General features: G+C 39.3%; 1 protein-coding gene across 6 annotated transcripts in view; it reads right to left on the reverse strand.

Moving 5' to 3' along the window:
• Positions 1–21,529, reverse strand: part of DHX57 (DExH-box helicase 57) — a 60,360-nt gene that overhangs the window by 24,257 nt on the left and 14,574 nt on the right. For all 6 annotated transcript variants that reach the window (XR_009496295.1, NM_001206051.3, XM_024999077.2 and 3 more), the window contains 8 exons: positions 20,243–21,081; positions 18,505–18,683; positions 16,915–17,036; positions 15,636–15,831; positions 14,968–15,092; positions 7,424–7,557; positions 6,470–6,524; positions 3,512–3,717 (listed from right to left, as the gene is read on the reverse strand). Coding sequence is in view for 5 of the 6 variants with exons in the window: in NM_001206051.3 (NP_001192980.1) it covers positions 3,512–3,717; positions 6,470–6,524; positions 7,424–7,557; positions 14,968–15,092; positions 15,636–15,831; positions 16,915–17,036; positions 18,505–18,683; positions 20,243–21,081 (1,856 nt within the window). In the remaining variant the exon portion in view is untranslated. The remainder of the gene's footprint in view (positions 1–3,511; positions 3,718–6,469; positions 6,525–7,423; positions 7,558–14,967; positions 15,093–15,635; positions 15,832–16,914; positions 17,037–18,504; positions 18,684–20,242; positions 21,082–21,529) is intronic.

Here is a 21,529-nt window from a genome sequence, read left to right on the forward strand (position 1 = left end):
CTTGATTTAATAACACAGATGATGCACTGAAATGAACTTTTTTCCTTCAGTCTCTCAGAAAGTACAGGCTCACTAGAAGCACTTTGTTACCTGAAGAGCAGGCTCCTGGCCCTGCTTCAAAGGGCCAGAGAGGCAACTTTTTACTGTCTTCCTTCCTTCCCCTTTTATCTATCATGCATCTATTGACAGTTTAAGTTCTAGAAACAAGATTTAAAGTCAAATGTATTTCAGAAAACCCTTCCAGATTTAATCAAGTTGTGAGTCGTATCAGACAAAGTCCAGCTAACAGTAATTGTAAAAATCAAAGCACACAGACCACAGCTTTCAGCATCATTTTTACAACAATGACTTTTAACTTTTAGATTCCTTTGAGAAAATCATAAAAGTTACAAATCTTCCCTGAAAAATACATGTGATTTTAATGGCTTCACCAACACCGCTGAAGTCTACCCACAGACCTCAGGTTAAGGGTCTACAATCTCCTTCTAATTCATATGAGTCCTAGTAAAAGACATAGTTCCTTATGTTGTACTATAAGCCTCTTTTTGAAACTATAAGCTCTTTTTAAAAAACAAACAGCAGGGACTTCCCTTGTGGCCCAGTGGCTAAGACTCTGCGCTCCCAATGCACGGAGCCTGGGTTCCATCCCTGGTCAGGGAACTGCACCCCACATGCCATAACCAAGAGTCTACATGCAACAACTACCACAAAACAAAGTCCCAAACCAAACAAACGAGCAGCATAAACGGGGAGACTAACTCTCCAGAGATAGCTGCCCTTTCCTTTAGGTCTTTCTAATGACCCATCACCTGAAACAGAATCTAACCACAGCTAAATAACTAACTGTAGTTGGTATCAAGGAAGGGAAGCTTCCTACATTTTGCTGAAAAGCTTGAAGAGAGGCAAAAGCCATTTTTAAACAACGCTGTTCTAACAGTGAACCGTATGTCGGTAAAAAATCAAACAAAGGAAGAAACAGGGTACGCAAGCAAAGATGTGGATGGTATGGAAGGTAGAGCAGGAATCATTTTTATTTGCCAAGATTCCAAATAGCCAGACTTTTCCAAAAGGAGAACCAGTTAACTGGAAAAAAAGGGAAACGAAAAATATTTTTTTAATTAAAAAAAAGTTCAGCAGGGCTTACTAATCAATTATATATTTTAAAAGACTTATTATTCTCTTTCAACTAGAAAAAGTTTTAAAGATTGAGCTAGGGAACAACATTTAATTTTCTGAAAGGTGAAAGGAAGCACTGAGATCAGCTAGATAGAAGTCTTCGTTTCAGAGGGAGAGGGAGACCAAGAGAACCTAAGAGACCGGCCCAGCATCACACAGAAAACAGCAGCAGAGCCAGGCTCCCGACCTCAAATCCTTAGAAAAGATTTCTCAGAGGCACTTTCGGAACTTCTGTGTCCTTGCGCTGGACATTAGAAGGACTGTGACTTAGATCCAGTCAAAATTCTTAAAGAAAACTCTGGAATTTCAAAAGAGAAACCAAAGAGAGTCCTGTTAACTAATGTAACAGAATAAGGAAATGGGAACTGTCAGCTGGTATGAAGTACAGAAAGAACACAAACATTTGAGTCAGACATTCTCATCTGCCCGCACTAACTGACTGGCCCTATGCTGTTGATTTGTATTGTCTTATTTAATCTCCTAAACAACCACATTTGATAGATACGGACACTAGCAATAGAGAGGATGAAGAACTTGCACCCAACTGGTTTTATGACAGCCTGGGGAGTTAAGTCCAGGTCTGTAAGACACAAGTCTGTGCTCTTAACCTCGCTTCCCAGGATGTCGGGAAGATGAAGTCAAATGTTTGGGAGCTATGTGAATCTTCCTGAACAGCAGAACAAATGGCTAATGCCCTAGCTCCTTTATGATCACCATTTCCCACGCAGGACTGAGTCTCTGGTGGAAGGAGGAAAAGGAAAGCTCACTTGCCTTTTCTGCTACAGAAGTAGCAAGGATCTGAGGCCCTTACACCTTGAAAGGTAAACAGTTTTTTGGGTTTTTTTTGGAAGGACCAAGAGGAGTTGTGGTGGCAATCCAGGGAAAAGAGAACAGGAAAAGCAGCTGAGACCTGTCTAGGCTTTAAAAAGAAGGCAAAAGTAGTTATCTTAGGATTGCTATGGATTCAGCCCAGCTGACATACGGAAGGCTACCTAGGAACAAAGTTGGGTGGGATCTAGCGTGGGAGGAGAGAGTACCTCACAACACAGGTAAAAGCACTCAGCACCAGGTGGACCCTAAAAAAAGATTTTTTAGGCCCATTTTAGGTCATTTTCCAGGCCCACTGAATAATGTTAAAACTAGTAGGTGAAATTTTGAGGATATTTACATAGTTTCAAATCTCTCTCTACAACTGACTCATCAACTACCAAGGGAATAAATAACAACCACACAGAGAAGAAACACAGGCATCATCTTCACCAGTTGGTCAAAGCTAACACTGCCAGTAATGGGACAAGCCAACATCCTATCCTCCTGATAGGATGCACTGAGAACAAGGCTCAACATTATTTCTGTGGTTTTCTAACCAAAAACACATAACCTAAAATTATCCATCAGGCAACACTGGACAAATCCAAATGAAGGGACATTCTACAAAATACTTGGCCCAAAACTCTTGAAAAATGTAAATCATAAAAGAAAAATAAAGGCTGGCAAATTTTTCCAGATCAAAAGAAACTAAAGACACATGATGACTGAATGCAGTATGTAATCCTGGGTTGGATACTGTACCATTTAAAAAATAGCAATAAAGGACATTATTGAAATAATTGACAAAGTGAGAATATGGACTATGGATTAAACAGAAGTACTGTATTGTGTTAAATGTCTTCATTTTGATCATGCCTATTGTCGTGGGGTTTTTCTTTTGGCCGTACCACATGGCTTGCAGGATCTTAGTTCCCTGACCAGGCATGGAACCATGGGACCAGGGAAGGATCAAATCCTGCCCTAGAAGCGGTTCTGCTAAGTCCTAACCACTGGACTGCCAGGGAATTCCCATATCCTATTGTTATGTAAGAGGATGTCCTTGTTCCTAGAAAATATATACTGAAATATTAGGGGTTAAAGAACATCATATCTGCAATTTACCCTCAAAACATTCAGGAAAAATATATATACATGAACACAGGGCAAATGAAGCAAAATGTTAATAACTGGTGAATCAGGGTAAAGGATATAGGAGAGTTCACTGCAGTCCAGCAGACTTTTAATTCTAAATTTAAAATCACATCAAAATACAAAGTTACAAAATACTCAAGAATATAATTTATATTTTACCATCTCATTTTTCTGTAATGAACACATTTCTTTTATAATCAGAAAAAAACCCACCAGTAAATATAAATAATAATGACTTTAATATGTATTGGAACTGTTATTTTTCTATTATTGTGATGAACTAAAGACAAGATAACTATGAAACAAGAGCTATACTTTTCTTTTTCTGGTTACCTTTGGCATAACTGTAAAATTCCCCTAGGAAGCACATTACCTTGATAGCGGGCAAGGAGCTGTTTAAAATCTAATTGTTGATCTGGTACCGCATCTTTGACAGAATCCTGATCCTGGAGGTGCAGGGAGAGACGCAGGTCCTCCTCCACCTCCTCAAATGCGGTTCTGCTGCGCCTGGCCTTGAGCTTCTCCTTTGACATCTGTTTCATGGAGCGGGCGTATGGGCTCCCATCCTGCAACACATACCTGAGCAGGGACGACAAAGGAACGTGCGGATATGGATGTGGGTCTGTTGGTGAGGAATGACAACATTCACCTGTTTCACATCTCATTCAGCACAATGTTGCTCTGCTGCTGCTACTGCTAAGTCGCTTCAGTCGTGTCCGACTCTGTGGGACCCCATAGACGGCAGCCCACCAGGCTCCGCCGTCCCTGGGATTCTCCAGGCAAGAACACTGGAGCGGGTTGCCATTTCCTTCTCCAATGCATGAAAGTGAAAAGTGAAAGTGAAGTCGCTCAGTCGTGTCTGACTCTTAGCGACCCCATGGACTATAGCCCACCAGGCTCCTCCGTACATGGGATTTTCCAGGCAAGAGTACTGGAGTGGGGTGCCATTGCCTTCTCCGAATGTTGCTCTACTTCTGCCCAATTCACGGGCTATTCTTCCACCAGTCTAGGATTCCGTCATGCCCTACTTCTGGTGGAGAACACATTGAAATGCTTTTGGATCTGCTTTAAGATAATTTTGGGGGTAGTGAGTTTGGAAAAGAGAAAAAAGACAGGGAAACTAAATGAAGGATAATTTCCCCAGAGGTTCACATTCAGTGGAAATGGGATACAGCCCACAACACAACTTTAATGAGCTCCCTAAGTATGATTATTGCACCATGAAGTTTGAAAACCACTGATCTAGCTAGGGTTGTTAGCCTGAGAATATTGCATCATTAAATAAACAAAGAATTAGGAGGGGGCTTATTAGAAACAGAAAGAGCAGAGAGAAGGAAAAAAAATTTAAGGTGTCAGGTGTGACAGGTGTTTTCCTTCTGGAGTTCAGAGGTTAGGAATGAAGATACTGATCTGGGAGCTTTTGGCACAGCAGCAACAGCTGAAATCACAGCAGCAACAAATGAAATAAGCCTGAGAAGAAACAGTGCAAGGACAAAACTCTGGGAATCTGAAGGTCAAGGAATAGGAAAGAGATGCAAGGTTTTCCAAAAAGCAGAAATCTGCTGGCATCCAAGAGACATGATCATCCTCTATACAGTACCAAACTTAAACACACATCTTAACATCCACATCCACTGCAAACTCCTTGAAGGCAGAATAATAATAACAGCTAACACAAATATATAATTATATATTCTTTGAGCTATTTCAAATCCTGAAAGATGATGCTGTGAAAGTGCCGCACTCAATATGCCAGCAAATTGGGAAAACTCAGCAATGGCCACAGGACTGGAAAAGGTCCGTTTTCATTCCAATCCCAAAGAAAGGCAATGCCAAAGAATGCTCAAACTACTGCACAATTCCACTCCTCTCACACGCTAGGAAAGTAATGCCCAAAATTCTCCAAGCCAGGCTTTAGCAATACGTGAACTGTGAACTTCCAGATGTTCAAGCTGGTTTTAGAAAAGGCAGAGGAACCAGAGATCAAATTGCCAACATCCGTTGGATCATTGAAAAAGCAAGAGAGTTCCAGAAAAACATCTATTTCTGCTTTATTGACTATGCCAAAGCCTTTGACTGTGTGGATCACAATAAACTGTGGAAAATTCTTCAAGAGATGGGAATACCAGACTACCTGATCTGCCTCTTGAGAAACCTATATGCAGGTCAGGAAGCAACAGTTAGAACTGGACATGGAACAACAGACTGGTTCCAAATAGGAAAAGGAGTACGTCAAGGCTGTATATTGTCACCCTACTTATTTAACTTATACGCAGAGTACATCATGAGAAACGCTGGGCTGGAAGAAACACAAGCTGGAATCAAGATTGCTGGGAGAAATATCAATAACCTCAGATATGCAGATGATACAACCCTTATGGCAGAAAGTGAAGAGGAACTAAAAAGCCTGTTGATGAAAGTGAAAGAGGAGAGTTAAAAAGTTGGCTTAAAGCTCAACATTCAGAAAACGAAGATCATGGCATCCGGTCCCATCACTTTATGGGAAAGAGATGGGGAAACAGTGGAAGCAGTGTCAGATTTTATTTTTTTGGGCTCCAAAATCACTGCAGATGGTGACTGCAGCCATGAAATTAAAAGACGCTTACTCCTTGGAAGGAAAGTTATGACCAACCTAGACAGCATATTGAAAAGCAGAGACATTACTTTGCCAACAAAGGTCCGTCTAGTCAAGGCTATGGTTTTTCCTGTGGTCATGTATGGATGTGAGAGTTGAACTGTGAAGAAAGCTGAGCGCCGAAGAATTGATGCTTTTGAACTGTGGTGTTGGAGAAGACTCTTGAGAGTCTCTTGGACTGCAAGGAGATCCAACATCCTAAAGGAGATCAGTCCTGGGTGTTCATTGGAAGGACTGATGCTGAAGCTGAAACTCCAGTACTTTGGCCACCTCATGCGAAGAGTTGACTCATTGGAAAAGACTCTGATGCTGGGAGGGATTGGGAGCAGGAAGAGAAGGGGACAACAGAGGATGAGATGGCTGGATGGCATCACTGACTCGATGGACATGAGTTTGAATGAACTCCGGGATTGGTGATGGACAGGGAGGCCAGGCGTGCTGCAATTCATGGGGTCACAAAGAGTCAGACATGACTGAGCGACTGAACTGAACTGAACTGAATACATAATATATTGCCTGTGAATTCAAACAATTTGAATAGTAAATATTTGCTGAAAGGGGAAAGCAAAATGCTAAAACTGAAAAATTAGAAGAAAAAATAACACATTTATCAGCATCTGGGCACAATGAGGTAAAATAGTTTTTTTGTTTTCAAGGACTTTCATCAAACCTTATAATAAATAATATCTTCCTTACCGTGTCACAGCAATTGCATCTTCCAGAAAAAACTGATCAACAGGAAATGTACGACCTAGAAAAACAAGAAGACAGAACAAGTAAGTCTCAGACTACCTGTTCAACTATCTTGAAATTATTTGTATATGTAAAATTTTCTTAAAATGAAGCTTGGCACAATAAGGTGCTATTTGCTCTGTGGTCTTAAAAGTATCCAAAAAACGCTTTTGATGATAAAAATTGGAAGGAGTAGATTCCCATTAATAAATAAAACAAGTGTATAGTTGGAGAAATGATCATTTGCTAATAAGACCTTTACCTCTTTTAAAAAATCTGTTATACCCTTTCACCCTCTACCTCCTTTCTCACAGGGGACCTTGTAACAGTCAAAAATTGTATTCTAGATCAAGAATATAATTTCATCTTTAAGTCTACTGTTGATATCCTCTATAACTAGAATAAGTAGTAGTATTATCAGTGTTTCCAAACTGTTCCTTTAGCAATCCACTGCAGAAGGATAAGCCAAAAGCCCAAGGTGGTAAATCAATCCCACAATGAGACTGAAAGCACCAAAAGAAGACACAGACTACCCAATTTCACTTACTCCCAGAGGGGGTCAATATCCAGAAATTTAGCAGAATTCATCAATGAACAAATATGCTATACATAGATACAACTTTCCTCTTTATGACAGATTACCATTATAAATTCACATTTTGATATTAAACACAACAGAATGCTAGAAATCCAATTACCTAGACTTTTTTAAAGCACATATAAATTAAAATCTCCCAGCAAATGAATATAACATTACCTCTTTATTAATTTCATTATATGGTTATGATTTTGTTATAAACAAATCATTCTTCTCTAGAAGGAGGTATAAATACTTATTCATTTATATCTCAAATGAACTTTAAAATAATTGTATTTGCTTATTAGGACAATACTTATTTAATGATGCATTTTAATCACCTGGTATAGTGATAACTGGGCAGGAATTAAAATATTCTGAAAAGAGCTCAGCGTTTAAGGTTGCACTCATCAGAATAACTTGAAGAGTTGGTCTCTGCAACACAATGTCTTTCAAAACTAGTAGTAAGAAGTCACTAGAGGAAATAAAAGAAACACCTGAGGATCAAACAAATTTAACATATGAAAATTAATAAACTTTGACATATTTCAAGTAAGTATAATACCTATGTGAAAAAAACTTACAACACTCTGAGAAAGATGTATCATGTTTCTAGATGTAAAGACTTAATGCTATCAATTTCCCATCAAATAAACTAAAATATGTGTAGTACCAATCAAAATACCAACAGGATTTATCATTACATTTGATAATTCTACCTCTTGATATCTATACGTACATAAAGAGGCATACACAATGATTTTCATTATAGCATAGTTTATAATAGTAAATCAGTGGAAACTACTGAAATGTCTATCAATCAAAAAATGGTTAATTAAGACAGTATCATCCATTCTAAGGAAAAACATGAGGCAGATAAAAAGAATGGAGTGGAACTCTAGCTACAGACATGAAAACATGTCTAAGCCATACTGTTAGTGGAAAAAGAACCCACGCTGTAGAACGCTATGTACCACAGAACAGCAATGGCCTAACTGGTTTCCCCGGCCCTTGACCCCTTGAAATCTATTCTCAACATGGCAGACCAATAATTCTGTTCAAATGTAAACCTGACTGTTCCACTCTTCTGCTCAACATCCTTCAAATGACTTACCAAAGTTCTTACTAATGAGGCCCCAGAATCTGCAGCCCCACTACTCATTTCCTGTCACTCTTCCTCTTGTTCACTTGGCTTCAGCCACAACGTTCTCCCTGATGTCTTTGAGACATGGACCTCTGGTCCCCTGCATGTGTTATTAATGTGCCTAGAAAGGGCTTCTCCCAGATACTCACAGAGGTAAGCTCACTCAGTCACTTTCTTCAAATCTTGACTCAAAATGTGCCTTTTCAGCGAGGCCTTCCCTGGCCACCATGTTTAAAATTGCAAATGCTCTCATCCCTTGCATTTCATATTACCCTTTCTCTTCTTAGCACTTAACAAACATACCTTATATTTTACTTCTTTATCTTGCTCAATGTTGGGCTCTCTCACTAGAATGCAAGCTCTGTGAGGACAGGGATTTTGGTTATTTTGTTCTATAAGATACTACTTTAGTACCGAGACCAATGCCTGGGACATAGCAGGTGCTCAATAAATGCTTGTTGATTTACTAAATGAATATATAATTAGTCAAAGAAAAAAAGGTCATGAAACAAAAGTACCTATTTCTCACAAAGCAAGCATATATGTTAATATTTATTACCAATCTGACTGTTGCCGTTATCTCTGGGGGGGATCAGGAATGGTTTGAGACTGTTACAGGGGACTTTGGCTTTATCTACATTGTTTCCATTTTTCATAAGAGTATATTCTTATACTACTTAGTTTTCTTTAATGAGCTAATTTAATTACATTTATGATTTTTCTGTTTCTATTTTAGGGAATAGGAAAATAATATAACAATAGGCAAGTGGTTAGGTATTCATTCAGTTGGCCAAAAACTTAATTTGGGTTTCTGGCCAACCCAGTATTTATGATATACCCATACATTAGAATTTCCTCATGCAATTATTAATAATAATTTCAAAGACAGTTCATGCTATTAAATATTAGATCAAAAACAGCACACACTATATAATCCCAATAGTGTTTATGGACACACATCTCTTTCCTAACTCCCACTATACTCCCAGAAGAAAACAGAACAAATTCTAACATGTAATTAGCCATTCTATAAGGGAAGATTTTCTTGACATTGCCTAAATGTGTTAAAATAATGTCTCTCCGATCAAAAAATTTATTAAAAATTTTAAATATAATTTTTCTCTATTCAACCTTTTATTTCTTAACTGATCTTAGTTCCTAGAATTTGCTATTTTCTGCCTTTTTCAGTCACTTATTCCCTACTTTTTGTTATAATTCCCCTACTTTTTCTTATAATTTCAACAGTCCATTCCCATAGATTGGTATTTGTAAATTCTCAAATCTCCCTTCTCCAGTGTGTTATTTATCTTTATTCAGAAACTGCTAATATTCTATATGTCACTGTGTGTGCTAAGTCACTTCAACTGTGTCCAACTCTTTGCAACCCTAAGAGCTGTAGCCCCGCCAGGCTCCCTGGTCCATGGGATTCTCCAGGCAAGAATACTGGAGTGGGCTGCCATGCCCTCCTCCAGGGGGTCTTCCTGAACAGGGACTGAACCCCGACTCCTGCACTGCAGGCAGATTCTCTACTGCTGAGCCACTAGGGAAGCCCCTGTATGTCACTAAGTGTTTTTTTTTTTTTTGTCACAAAGTTTTTATAAGAATCTTTTTCTGAGAACACCATTGCAGCCAGGAACCAGACCCAGTGCTACCCTCCAGTTTCTTTGAGTTTGTGGAAGCATAAATGTTATAAAACCCAGAGCTATTTTTTATGTTCAAAATAACTTCCCCTAAAATTTAAACATTAATTTTCAGAATACAATCATTTAAATATTATTCTTTTGGTAGAATGCTTTGATTTCTTCTTCAGAGTTGTTCAGTGATTCTTAGTTCTTTTTTCAAATGTTCATTTTACCATTTAGTGGCAAACTGACACTACTTACCATTTACTCTCCCCACTGTTCCCCGAGTCTCTACAAAAAGATGATTTGCCCGTCAGACGCAGATTTTCAGTGCTTTCTACACAGCTACGTAAAATTTATTCCTGTTTTGTTATAGGAATTCTTTTTATTTATTATTCTTAAAACAATGTTTTGGCTACACCATGCGGCTTGCAGGATCTCAGTGCCTCGTGTGTGTGCATGTGTGTGTTCAGTCGTGTCTGACTCTGTGACCCCCGTGGACTGCGTGTATGTCTGTGTTCAGTCGTGTCTGACTCTGTGACCCCCGTGGACTGCGTGTATGTCTGTGTTCGGTCGTGTCTGACTCTGTGACCCCCGTGGACTGCGTGTATGTGTGTGTTCAGTCGTGTCTGACTCTGTGACCTACGTGGACTGCTGACCAGGGATCAAAACTGGGGACCCAGCAGTGAAAGTGCTGAGTACTGACCACTGCACCACCAGGGAATTCCCTGATCTATTCTTTTTATATAAAAATCCTTTTCTTTAGTTCTAAATTTCTTTATATTTCCTATTTATAACTAGATCAGTGTTATTTAGTTTTTCTAACAGTCTTCTGGTTTTTTGTCTTCCCTGTTCAGTTCCTGAAAACTATTTCTCAGCAGTAGCTGGGACCTCTTTTCACATGTGTTTCTTTCTCCTTTTTAGTTTTACTATGATCTATTCTGGCTTCTCTGTCAACCCTTCAACTTAACTTAGATTTTTCTTCTTCTCAAGATACTTATAATAGTACAGTCCTTTTGGCAAAAGCCTCATTACTTTCACAGGATCATCTCTTTTTACCACTACTTTACTGCTTTAGAGCATGATCCACGTGACAAGACTGCCAGGAGAAATATCACCCTCAGACATGGCGATGATACCACTCTAATGACAGAAAGTGAAGAGGAGCTGAAGAGCCTCTTCAGCTCAGTTCAGTTGCTCAGTTGTGTCTGACCCTTTGCAATCCCATGGACTGTAGCATGCCAGGCCTCCCTGTCCATCACCAATCCCAGAGCTTGCTCAAACTCATTTCCATCAAGTTGGTGATGCCATCCAACCCTCTCATCCTCTGTCGTCCCCTTCTCCTCCTGCCTTTAATCTTTCCTAGCACAGGGTCTTTTCCAGTGAGTCAGTTCTTCGCATCAGGTGGCCAAAGTTTTGGAGTTTCAGCTTCACCATCAGTCCTTCCAATGAATATTCAGGACTGATTTCCTTTAGGATGGACTGGTTGGATCTCCTTGCAGTACCAGGGACTCTCAAGAGTCTTCCCCAACACTACAGTTCAAAAGCATCAATTCTTTGGAGCTCAGCTTTTCTTATGGCCCAACTCTCACATCCATACATGACTACTGGAAAAACCATAGCTTTGACTAGATGGACCTCTGTTGGTAAAGTAATGTCTCTGCTTTTTAATATGCTGTTTAGGTTTGTCATAGCTTTTCTTCCAAGGAGCAAGCATCTCTTAATTTCATGGCTGCAGTCAGCATCTGCAGTGATGTTGGAGCCCCAAAAAATAAAGTCTCTCACTGTTTCCCCATCTATTTGCCATGAAGTGATGGGACCAGGTGCCATGATCTTAGTTTTCTCAATGTTGAGTTTTAAGCCAACTTTTTCACTCTTTATCAAGAGGCTCTTTAGTTCTTTGCTTTCTGCCATAAAGGTGGTGTCACCTGCGTATCTGTTATTGAAATTTCTCCCAGCAATCTTGATTCCAGCTTGTGCTTAATCCAGCCCAGCGTTTCTCATGATGCGTTTCTGCATAAAAGTTAAATAAGCAGGGTGACAATATACAGCCTTGACATACTCCTTTCCCAATTTGGAACCAGTCTGATGTTCCATGTCTAGTTCTAATTGTTGCTTCTTGACCTGCATAGAGATTTCTCAGGAGGCAGGTAAGGTGGTCTGGTATTCCCATCTCTTGAAGAATTTTCCACAGTTTGTTGTGATCCACACAAAGGGTTTGGCATAGCCAATAAAGCAGATGTTTTTCTGGGATCCTCTTGCTTTTTCAATGACCCAATGGATGTTGGCAATTTGATCTCTGGTTTCTCTGCCTTTTCTAAATCCAGCGTGAACATCTAGAAGTTGATGGTTCACGTATTGTTGAAGCCTGGCTTGGAGAATTTTGAGCATTACTTTACTAGTGTGTGAGATGAGTGCAATTGTGTGGAACATTCTTTGGCATTGCCTTTCTTAGGGATTGGAATGAAAACAGACCTTTTCCAGTCCTGTGGCCACTGCTGAGTTTTCCAAATTTGCTGGCATATTGAGTGCAGCACTTTCACAGCATCATCTTTTAGGATTTGAAATAGCTCAACTGGAATTCCATCACCACCTAGCTTTGTTCATAGTGACGCTTCCTAAGGTCCAGTTGACGTCACATTCCAGGATGTCTGGCTCTAGGTGTGTGATCACACCATCATGGTTATCTGGGTCATGAAGATCTTTTTTGTATAGTTCTGTGTATTCTTGCCACCTCTTCTTAATATCTTCTGCTTCTGTTAGGTTCATACCATTTCTGTCCTTTATTAAGCCAATCTTTGCATGAAATGTTCCCTTGGTATCTCTAATTTTCTTGAAGAGATCTCTAGTCTTTCCCATTCATTGTTTTCCTCTATTTCTTTGCACTGATCACTGAGGAAGTCTTTCCTATCTCTCCTCGCTATTTTTTGGCACTCTGCACTCAAATGGGTATATCTTTCCTTTCCCCCTTTGCCTTTCACTTCTCTTCTTTTCTCAGCTATTTGTAAGGCCTCCTCAGACAACCATTTTACCTTTTTGCATTTGTTTTTCTTGGGGATGGCCTTGATCACTGCCTCCTGTACAATGTCAAGAACCTCCATGCATAGTTCTTCAGGCATTCTATCAGGTCTAATCCCTTGAATCTATTTGCCACTTCCAGTATAATTGTAAAGGATTTGATTTAGGTCATACCTGAATGGTCTTGTGGTTTTCCCTACTTACTTCAATTTAAGTCTGAATAAGGTTGAAAGAAGAGAATAAAAAAGCTGGCTTAAAACTCAACATTCAAAAAACTAAGATCATGGCATCTGGTCGCATCACTTCATGGAAAATAGATGGGGAAAATTGGAAGCAGTGACAAATTTCCTCTTCTTGGGCTCTAAAATCACTGCAGATGGTGACTGCAACCATGAAATTAAAAGACGCCTGCTCCTTGGAAGAAAAGCTATGACAAACCTAGACAGCATGTAAAAAAACAAAGACATCACTTTGCCAACAAAGGTCCATTTAGTTTTGGTTTTTCCAGAAGTCATGTAAGGATTTGACCATTGGACCATAAAAAAGGCTGAGCATTGAAGAATTGATGCCTTTGAATTGTGTTGCTGGAGAAGATTCTTGAGAGTCCCTTGGACTGCAAGGAGATCAAAGCAGTCAATCCTAAAGGAAATCAACCCTGAAAATTCATTGGAAGGACTGATTCTGAAGCTGAAATTCCAATACTTTGGCCACCTGATGAGAACAGCTGACTCACTGGAAAAGACCCTGATGCTGGGAAAGATTGAAGGCAAAAGAAAAGGGTGGCGGAGGATGAGATGGCTGGAGAGCATCATTGACTCAATGGACAAGAATCTAAGCAAACTCCAGGAGACACTGAGGGACAGGGGAGCCTGGCATGCTGCAGTCCATGGGGTCGCGGTGAGTCGGACACAAGTTAACAACCGAAAAACAATAACTACATGACAAACTATGATTGCCATCTATTGAATGGTCCTTCCTTTAAAAATATTGAGAATTTTTGTTTTATATTTCAAGCCTTTAATGACTTAATTCCATTAAAGTAAAATCCAAATGCTTTATTATTCACAGTGCATAGTTTCCTGCTTTTTTTAGCTGTCACCTTTCCTCTCATTTCACTACTGAAATGTTTTCAGCTTCACTGGCTTTCTCCCAGTTTTTAAACTCATGAAGCCCTTTACTACTGCAGAGTCTTTGCAAATGCCTGTCTTGCCCTCTTATGTCTCATGAGACTCCTTTCCATACTTCTGTTTTTAATTTAAATGTAATTGCTTCAGAGATATAATCTCTACTATCTCAAGGCTCTCTCCCCCTAAACACAGCTTCCTGTTTATTCCTTTATGGTACTTATTCCAATTTGTAGTTATTTACCTGCTCATTATTTGTTTTTCCTAGCAGACCATAAGAGATGAAGGGGAACCATGAGTTTGTTCACTATAGTATCCCCAGCAATTAATACGCCACCTGGCAGTTAATACAGGCTGAATAAATATGTGAATGAATATCAGAACTGAATGGGCTTCCCAGGTGGTGCTAGTGGTAAAGAATCTGGCTGCCGATGCAGGAGATGCAAGAGACATGGGTTCGATCCCTGGGTTGGGAAGTTCCCCTTGGAAAAGGGCATGGCAACCCACTCCAGTATTCTTGCCTGGAGAATTCCATGGACAGAGGAGACTGCCAGGCTCAGTGCATGGGGTTGCAAAGGGTCGGAAATGACTGAAGCAACTTAGCACTTAGCACATCAGGACTGAATGACTGATCAAATGAATAAAGAAGGAAGCACATACTGACTAATCCATCAGCTGTGACATACATTACACACGACACTCCTGCTAAGCACAGTGCCCAGCTCAGCAAGGTACCTCTTACTAGATGATGTCCATCTAACAGGATGACTCTTCCAGTGATAAACATGTGCTGCCTAGCATTTTCTGTGTTAGACCCTGAAGACCAGGAAAGCAGTTCCTCTTCTTTAACTTAGGCCTTTTCTATGGTAACCACCATTACTAGCCCTAAGGAACTGAACTGGAAGCAGAACAAAATTCTTTCAGCCTTGTCTCCATTCTATGTATGTGGGTGCTCATTTGGAAAATCTTTGTTTTACCTTTCTTCTGTCCTCTCGTGAACTTCATCAACAATGATATGGGTGACTCCCTGCAGAGCTGTGTCTCCCTCCAGCCTTCTTAGCAGCACTCCCGTGGTGCAGTATAACAACCTGGTGGCTGAGGACTTACACGTAAAAGGGCACAAAAACGTTAATGAAATTTTTGAGAAAAGGAAACACTTTCCCGGCAAAGCCATTTTTAATAGGTATAAAGAATATTGAACACACCAGCAGTTCCATTTAATATGAACCAAGAGACTAAATGCATAGTTTCTTGCTGGCAATAACAATAAAAGCCTTCCCACTTCAGATGAAAATTTTAGGACTCATAGAAAGCATTTAAAAATTATTATAAAACATAAAGATAACAGTGAATGATGAAACAAATTCTGAATTTATTCATTCTATATTTGATTAAATGGATTAAGCCCCAGTCTTAGGAGTAAAGTAGCACTTAGTAGATCACTTCTGCCAACAAAGAAAAGACGGTCTTTATAGAGGAAATTAAGTATAGCCCAATAACAGTTTAAGCCAAAATATGTCTAAAAGGACTTCAGCCCTGTTGAAGTATATATATCATCTTGCCCGTGAATATCCAGACACCAATGGCTCTTTGTACTTTAAAAATTTGAACTTCTGTCATCAGGAAATAAGAAGAGCATACAAACCTTGACACTTTCTAACCGGATCTGGTATCCCACGGTCAGACCCACTCTTTCTGCCCTTTCTTTAGCAACGCGCTCAGCAACAGAGATGGCAGAGATTCGTCGGGGTTGGGTACAGATGATGTTAGCCACCTTCTCAGGGGGTCCATTCAGAGAATCATCCAGAATAAACTGTGGAATCTGTGTGGTTTTCCCACATCTGTATGTCAACAAGATGTAGGACAAATAAGTCCTAAAATGAGGGTTTTCAAGTGCTACTTAACTGAAGAAGCAATCACACGCAATGAGGAAAGTTAAGAAAGCTAATTAGAATAAAAATTCAGCTTCATTTATCTTTCAAACCTATCTACTGACTTATTACCTACAGCTGATAACTCCTAGGAATTTGCACTGAGAATAACAAAGCAATCAAATAACAGTTTATTATTATTTGTAAAACTGGGACTATTGACTAAACAGTAGCTTAAGGTCTATAAATGCCTCTAGGAATGTGAACTCTACATATGAATCCCAGAGAAACAGGAGTATTATCTTATGATTATTAAAATACTTTGTTTTTCCCTGTTGGTGTGGCACTGCTTGACTATAAATAGACTGAAGTTAAAAAGACAAGAAACTGGAAGATACAAAGTTACTACTATATCTGTGAGTCTGGGCACAAATTAAATCGAAAACCCTTAAACACAGAAAGGGCAACCCACTCCAGTATTCTCCCCTGGAGAATCCCATGGACAGAGGAGCCCGGCAGGTTATATAGTAGTCCATGGGGTCGCAAGAGTCGGACACGACTTAATGACTAAACCACCAAATACAGAATTAAATTAAGCCTGCAGCTTGTCCCTGATAAATAGGTTTGGATAACACATGGAGAGTGTGAAAAAGAAACAGTAAGATACCCTAAGCTGTTCTTAAACAAAAGCTTTAAGGAATTCAGAATAAATTTAGATGAAGAGTTTCAAGCTAAATGGTTTGGAATTATTCTTCACATTTTTAAATAGGCCTTGTCAAAAGCCTTCTGCTAGGCATTTTGCCTTAAATTGACTCAAGGCAGCGGTGTACAAGGTCTATCAATTCCCAAATTTCTGAGTTTTGTTTGTTTTGAATTGGTTACAGTTGCCACCATGTTTGCCTCTGTGAGATATTATTTAATATTTGACAGGAAAAAGCACAAGTAACACCAGCTACTGTTTTTTCCTTTTTAAAAGAAGAACGAGTGGTGGTAGCCAGGGCACACACCATATTCACAGACGAAAGCTGCATTACAAACAGATTACATTCTTACCCAGTCATACCACTTACAACAAGCACCTGGTGCTTGCTCAACAATTTGAGAATGTTTTCTCTTTCTTCCCAAGCAGGGAGCGACTGTCTTTCTTGTAGAACTGACTGGAACTGTCTGGAGGCCTAATAAAACAAAAATAAGACATCAGTTTGGTTGCTCTGAATAACCTTTCACGAAGCTCTGAACGTGGAATCCCAAAGTTAGACATACCTTTTCTGTCCTTTCTTCATCAGTTTGCTTAGGGATAGAAAGTGAGGATTTGTTGGGGGTGGGATGCTGGTCAGAAGACTGTTCAGAGAATCTGCCAGAATAAGCTGTGGAATCTGTGTGGCTTTCCTACGTCTGAATAAACTGAAGGATCTTAGGAAAAACCCCTCTTGCCTAGCACCTATCCAGCTCTTTCTGTAACAATCTCTATACCAGCACTATTCAACAGAACTTTCTGTGCTGGTGGTAATATTTGCATTGTCCAATATAGCAAAATGTGGCTACATGTGGCTATTGAGCATTTAAATAACATCAAGGAACTGAAATTTTTATTATACTTAATTTTAGTTAAACTTTAAATAGCTACACATGGCTAGAGGCTACCATATAGAACAGTGCAGCTCTACACAGCATCAGATTTTTATCCAAATCACCAACAGTTAAGAGCTCTCACTAAAGGGTTTTCAGTCAATCACCACATCTATATAACTCCCTTTGACATCTAATGGCCAATGCTATAAATGTTGTACTATAGGTCAAAACCGTGGATGTATTTTTGACTAATGTAAGGGATTTATATTAACATATACATTATCTATATATAATTTAATCATATAAATTTACCACTGTAAACACACACTCAAACTGAATGTGTAATTTTAATTTCTACCATCCTATTATTTATGGTATGATTTTTAATCCGACACTCTACGGGTGTTGCAGCATATATGTCCTTGTGTTAATACAGTGTCAAAAATCAGAATCACAGAACTGTAAAGTTCGAAGAGCTCTTAGACAGCATCTAATCCAATCCCCAAACTGATTTAAGTAACTCGTCTTTATCCTACATCCAACTCTACCCTAACAGTTCACTTAATGAATTCTTTTAAAATAATCTTCATGTGAATGAGGTAAAACTATTGTTTTTTTGAGGTAATGAGGTAAAACTATTGAACTTTGGAAACAGAATTAGCGTGAAACCTTGTGTTGCCTCTTAGCAGCTATGTGACCCTGGGTAAATGATTTATCCTGTGAGGCCTTGAAATAGGGTTAAGAGTCCCTCCTTATCCTTTTCTATACTGGTATTTCTAATGTAAGTCACAGAACTAATTTTTCTTTCACTTATCAGATTTCTATCACAGTACCAAAGCCACATGATTCTCAGAATATTTGGTATACACATGTTGCATTTTCATCAGGCATCAGATTTTCCAAAATTAGTTAGAACATGCATCCAAGTTTGTGGTGGCATGCAGAAACTTTGACCAATCAGAGTAAAAGACTGAAAGTATACTATGGAGAGTAGCCAAAGCTTCCTAATTCCTAATCCCTTCATCCATACATTAGGGAGGCAATACTAGCCATTCTCTTAGAATACCCTACCTGTTTTATTCGGAACTGCTTGCAGATTTTGACATTTTCAGCATGTACTGATTTTGCCTGCCAGTCATATCTTTTGGAAATCTTTTTCTTAAGGTTGACATAGCTTTCATTCTCCACCATAACTGGTGCTGGACCTTCATCCTCATCTGTCTCCTCCTCAGGCTCTGATTCTTTTTCAACTTGAAGGGGATAAAAGGAAACGTTTTCGATATGGAGCCCTTTCTTTAGCAAAGGGGGAAAGTCACTATCTAACAAAGTAACAACAACAATCATAAAATAGAGAAAAAGTTAAAGCTTGAATAAAACAAATTCATTCATTTCCACACTACTACTTCTACTGCTGAAGAATTTAAAATGCATCTTCAAATAAACTTATAATCAAGTATAAATGGCTTTGCTTAAACCAAATTAAGAACAAAGAAAAGAAAATCATGGCATGCCTTGTTAATTAAGGAATTAAATATTTGCAGGTGTCCCTAAATTTCCATGACACAAAATAACCCAAATGACTATCAAATGATTAATCAATAAATAAAATGTGGTATGTCCATATAATGGAATATTATTCAGTAATTAAAAGGAATGAAGTACTGATACATGCTACAACATGGATGAACCTGGACAACATTATGTATGCTAAGTGAAAGACACCAATTACAAAAAGCCACGTATTTACTGTATGATTTCATTTCCACGAAATGTCCAGAAGAGGCAAATCCATAGGGACAGAATGTCGACTCATGGTTGTTAGGGCTTGTGGAAAGGGAGAAATGAGGAGTGACTTGCTAACACGTATGGCGTTTCTTTATGGGGTGATGAAAATGTCCCAGAATTAAACAGTGGTCATGGATGTGCAATTCTGTGATATACTAAAAATCACTGAATTGTACACTTCAAAAGGGTGAATTTCATGGTATGTAAATTATGTATTAATAAAGCTGTTATCCTCCCACCAAAATCCATGACACAAAGTTTGTCATTTCTTGAGGAATATATCAGAGTCCCATGTGCCAGAACTAGCTGCAAGCTGGCAGTAAGTCAAGCGGCAGGTGAATGAACCCAGCCAGCTGTCTAGCATCCACATCTTGGTGGTTTCATTGTTCTTTACCTGTTGATGTCTATCTAGGAACTCTTGGGAAATAATAAAAACTTGTTTCTCTGAATCCTATGGTGAACTTTGAAAGGGGGTAACTTCTGTAAAGCACATCTGGATCTGGAGAAAGCCACAGGCTTGTACAAACATTTCTCTATTTGAGGATTTAGGGATTCATAAAGAGAGCCCTGCCCTGATGAATTCTGGGGGTCTATCATGCTAAAAGCAGGAGAGTATGGACAGTGGTCCAGAAAGACAAGTATCTCTAAAAACTCATTTGAAAGTAATCCTATAGACAGTACCAGAAGTAATCACATGAAACCAAATGGATTAAATGAAGCAGATTTTCTGAAAGGATGCTTTAAGGTTCTTCCAGCCCTTACCTGCTAAAATGAGCTTATATACATCACTATAAACTTTTGACTGATTCAGTGAGCCAGAATACAGTGACAACTTGGCCTTACAATGAAAGTCAGGTCGCAGTTCAGGGGATTCTCATTCTTTTTTGGCCTTAAACTGAGGAGAATGACTTGCCTAAGATCACTGGAGATCCCAGATCAGCCCTCAAAACTTCTGATTTATTTAATCCATCATTTCAAATGCCCCATTCCACAACACCCTCCACCAGGTCAGTGCCTTACGTACCTTCTGGAATTTGATTCGAAAAAAACGAATTACTTGGAATCACTGGTTTACGACAGACAGGATTATTTAGTCTGGTTCCAGGTGATACTGGCAGAAAGTTCACAGGAGGGACACTGTACTTGTGATGGGTATTTGTTAGTAACTTGGTTATTTCTGATTCTTCCTCTAAGAGGGTTATCAAAGAATATACAACAGGTTCTGAAGTTTCTGCAAATGTCAAGGCTTTGCCATAAAGGAACTCAGAAATATGTAAACGACAAGCCAGAGGTAGATTCTCATTGGTGGAATAAAATGCCACAAGGGGAGCTTGGTAGGGGTATTTGTGGTCTTTAGAAAATCGAATTTCAAGTTCATATAAAAAGGATGCATCTTCATTAGCATTTAGATGAGAATCATCTACATTTCTTTCGACTCTTCCGACAATTTGATTTGGGGGCACTTCATGTTTAAATTTGCACTTTGATCCAAATTTACAATTTCCTTTGAGGTAAAATTTGCAGACTTCAAGTGAAGCCTCCTGTATATTTTTGGTACTTTCCTTTTGCTTGAATTTGCAGAATTTACTTGTCAAATACTCCAGTTCTAATCCAATGGTCCAGACTCTGTTTTGAATTCTTTCTATAAATTTTTCTCCACAGATTGACTTGAGAGCAAATGCCTCTTCCTGTCGCTGTTCCACACACTCTTCCAAGCTCATGTGTGCAACTGCCTCAGATATCTTCATCCTCTCTCCAAATGTCTCTGAAAAGCACTGGGTGAGCAGGCGTTCCAGTGATGCCCCCATGTCTCCATCGCAAATCCTCAGCGCTGCCTGACAGTGTTCAGTGTGGAAACCATACCTGCCACGTGTGAAACATGACAAAAAAAGACTAATATCAGAAAGTAATATCAAACCACAGAGGAGAAATTCATTTAAATACATGTATGTGGGGCTTCCCTGGTGGCTCAGTGGTAAAGAATCCACCTGCCAATGCAGGAGACACGAGTTTGATCCCTGATCCAGTTAGATCCCACATGCTGTGGAGCAACTAAGCCGGTGTGCCACAACTATTGAGCCACAACTATCGAGCCTGTGCTCTAGAGCCCAGGAGCCACAACTACTGAGCCCATGAGCCCTACAGCCCATGCTCCACAACGAGAGAAGCCACTTCAGTGAGAAGCCCATGCACTGCAACTAGAGTAGCTTCCACTTCGCCACAACTAGAGAAAAGCCCACATAGCAATGAAGACCCAGTGCAGCCAAAAATAAATAAATAGATAAAACCATTAAAAAAAACCCAGAAAACC

Source organism: Bos taurus, chromosome 11 (genome assembly GCF_002263795.3).
Source record: "Bos taurus isolate L1 Dominette 01449 registration number 42190680 breed Hereford chromosome 11, ARS-UCD2.0, whole genome shotgun sequence".
Lineage (NCBI taxonomy): Eukaryota > Metazoa > Chordata > Mammalia > Artiodactyla > Bovidae > Bos > Bos taurus.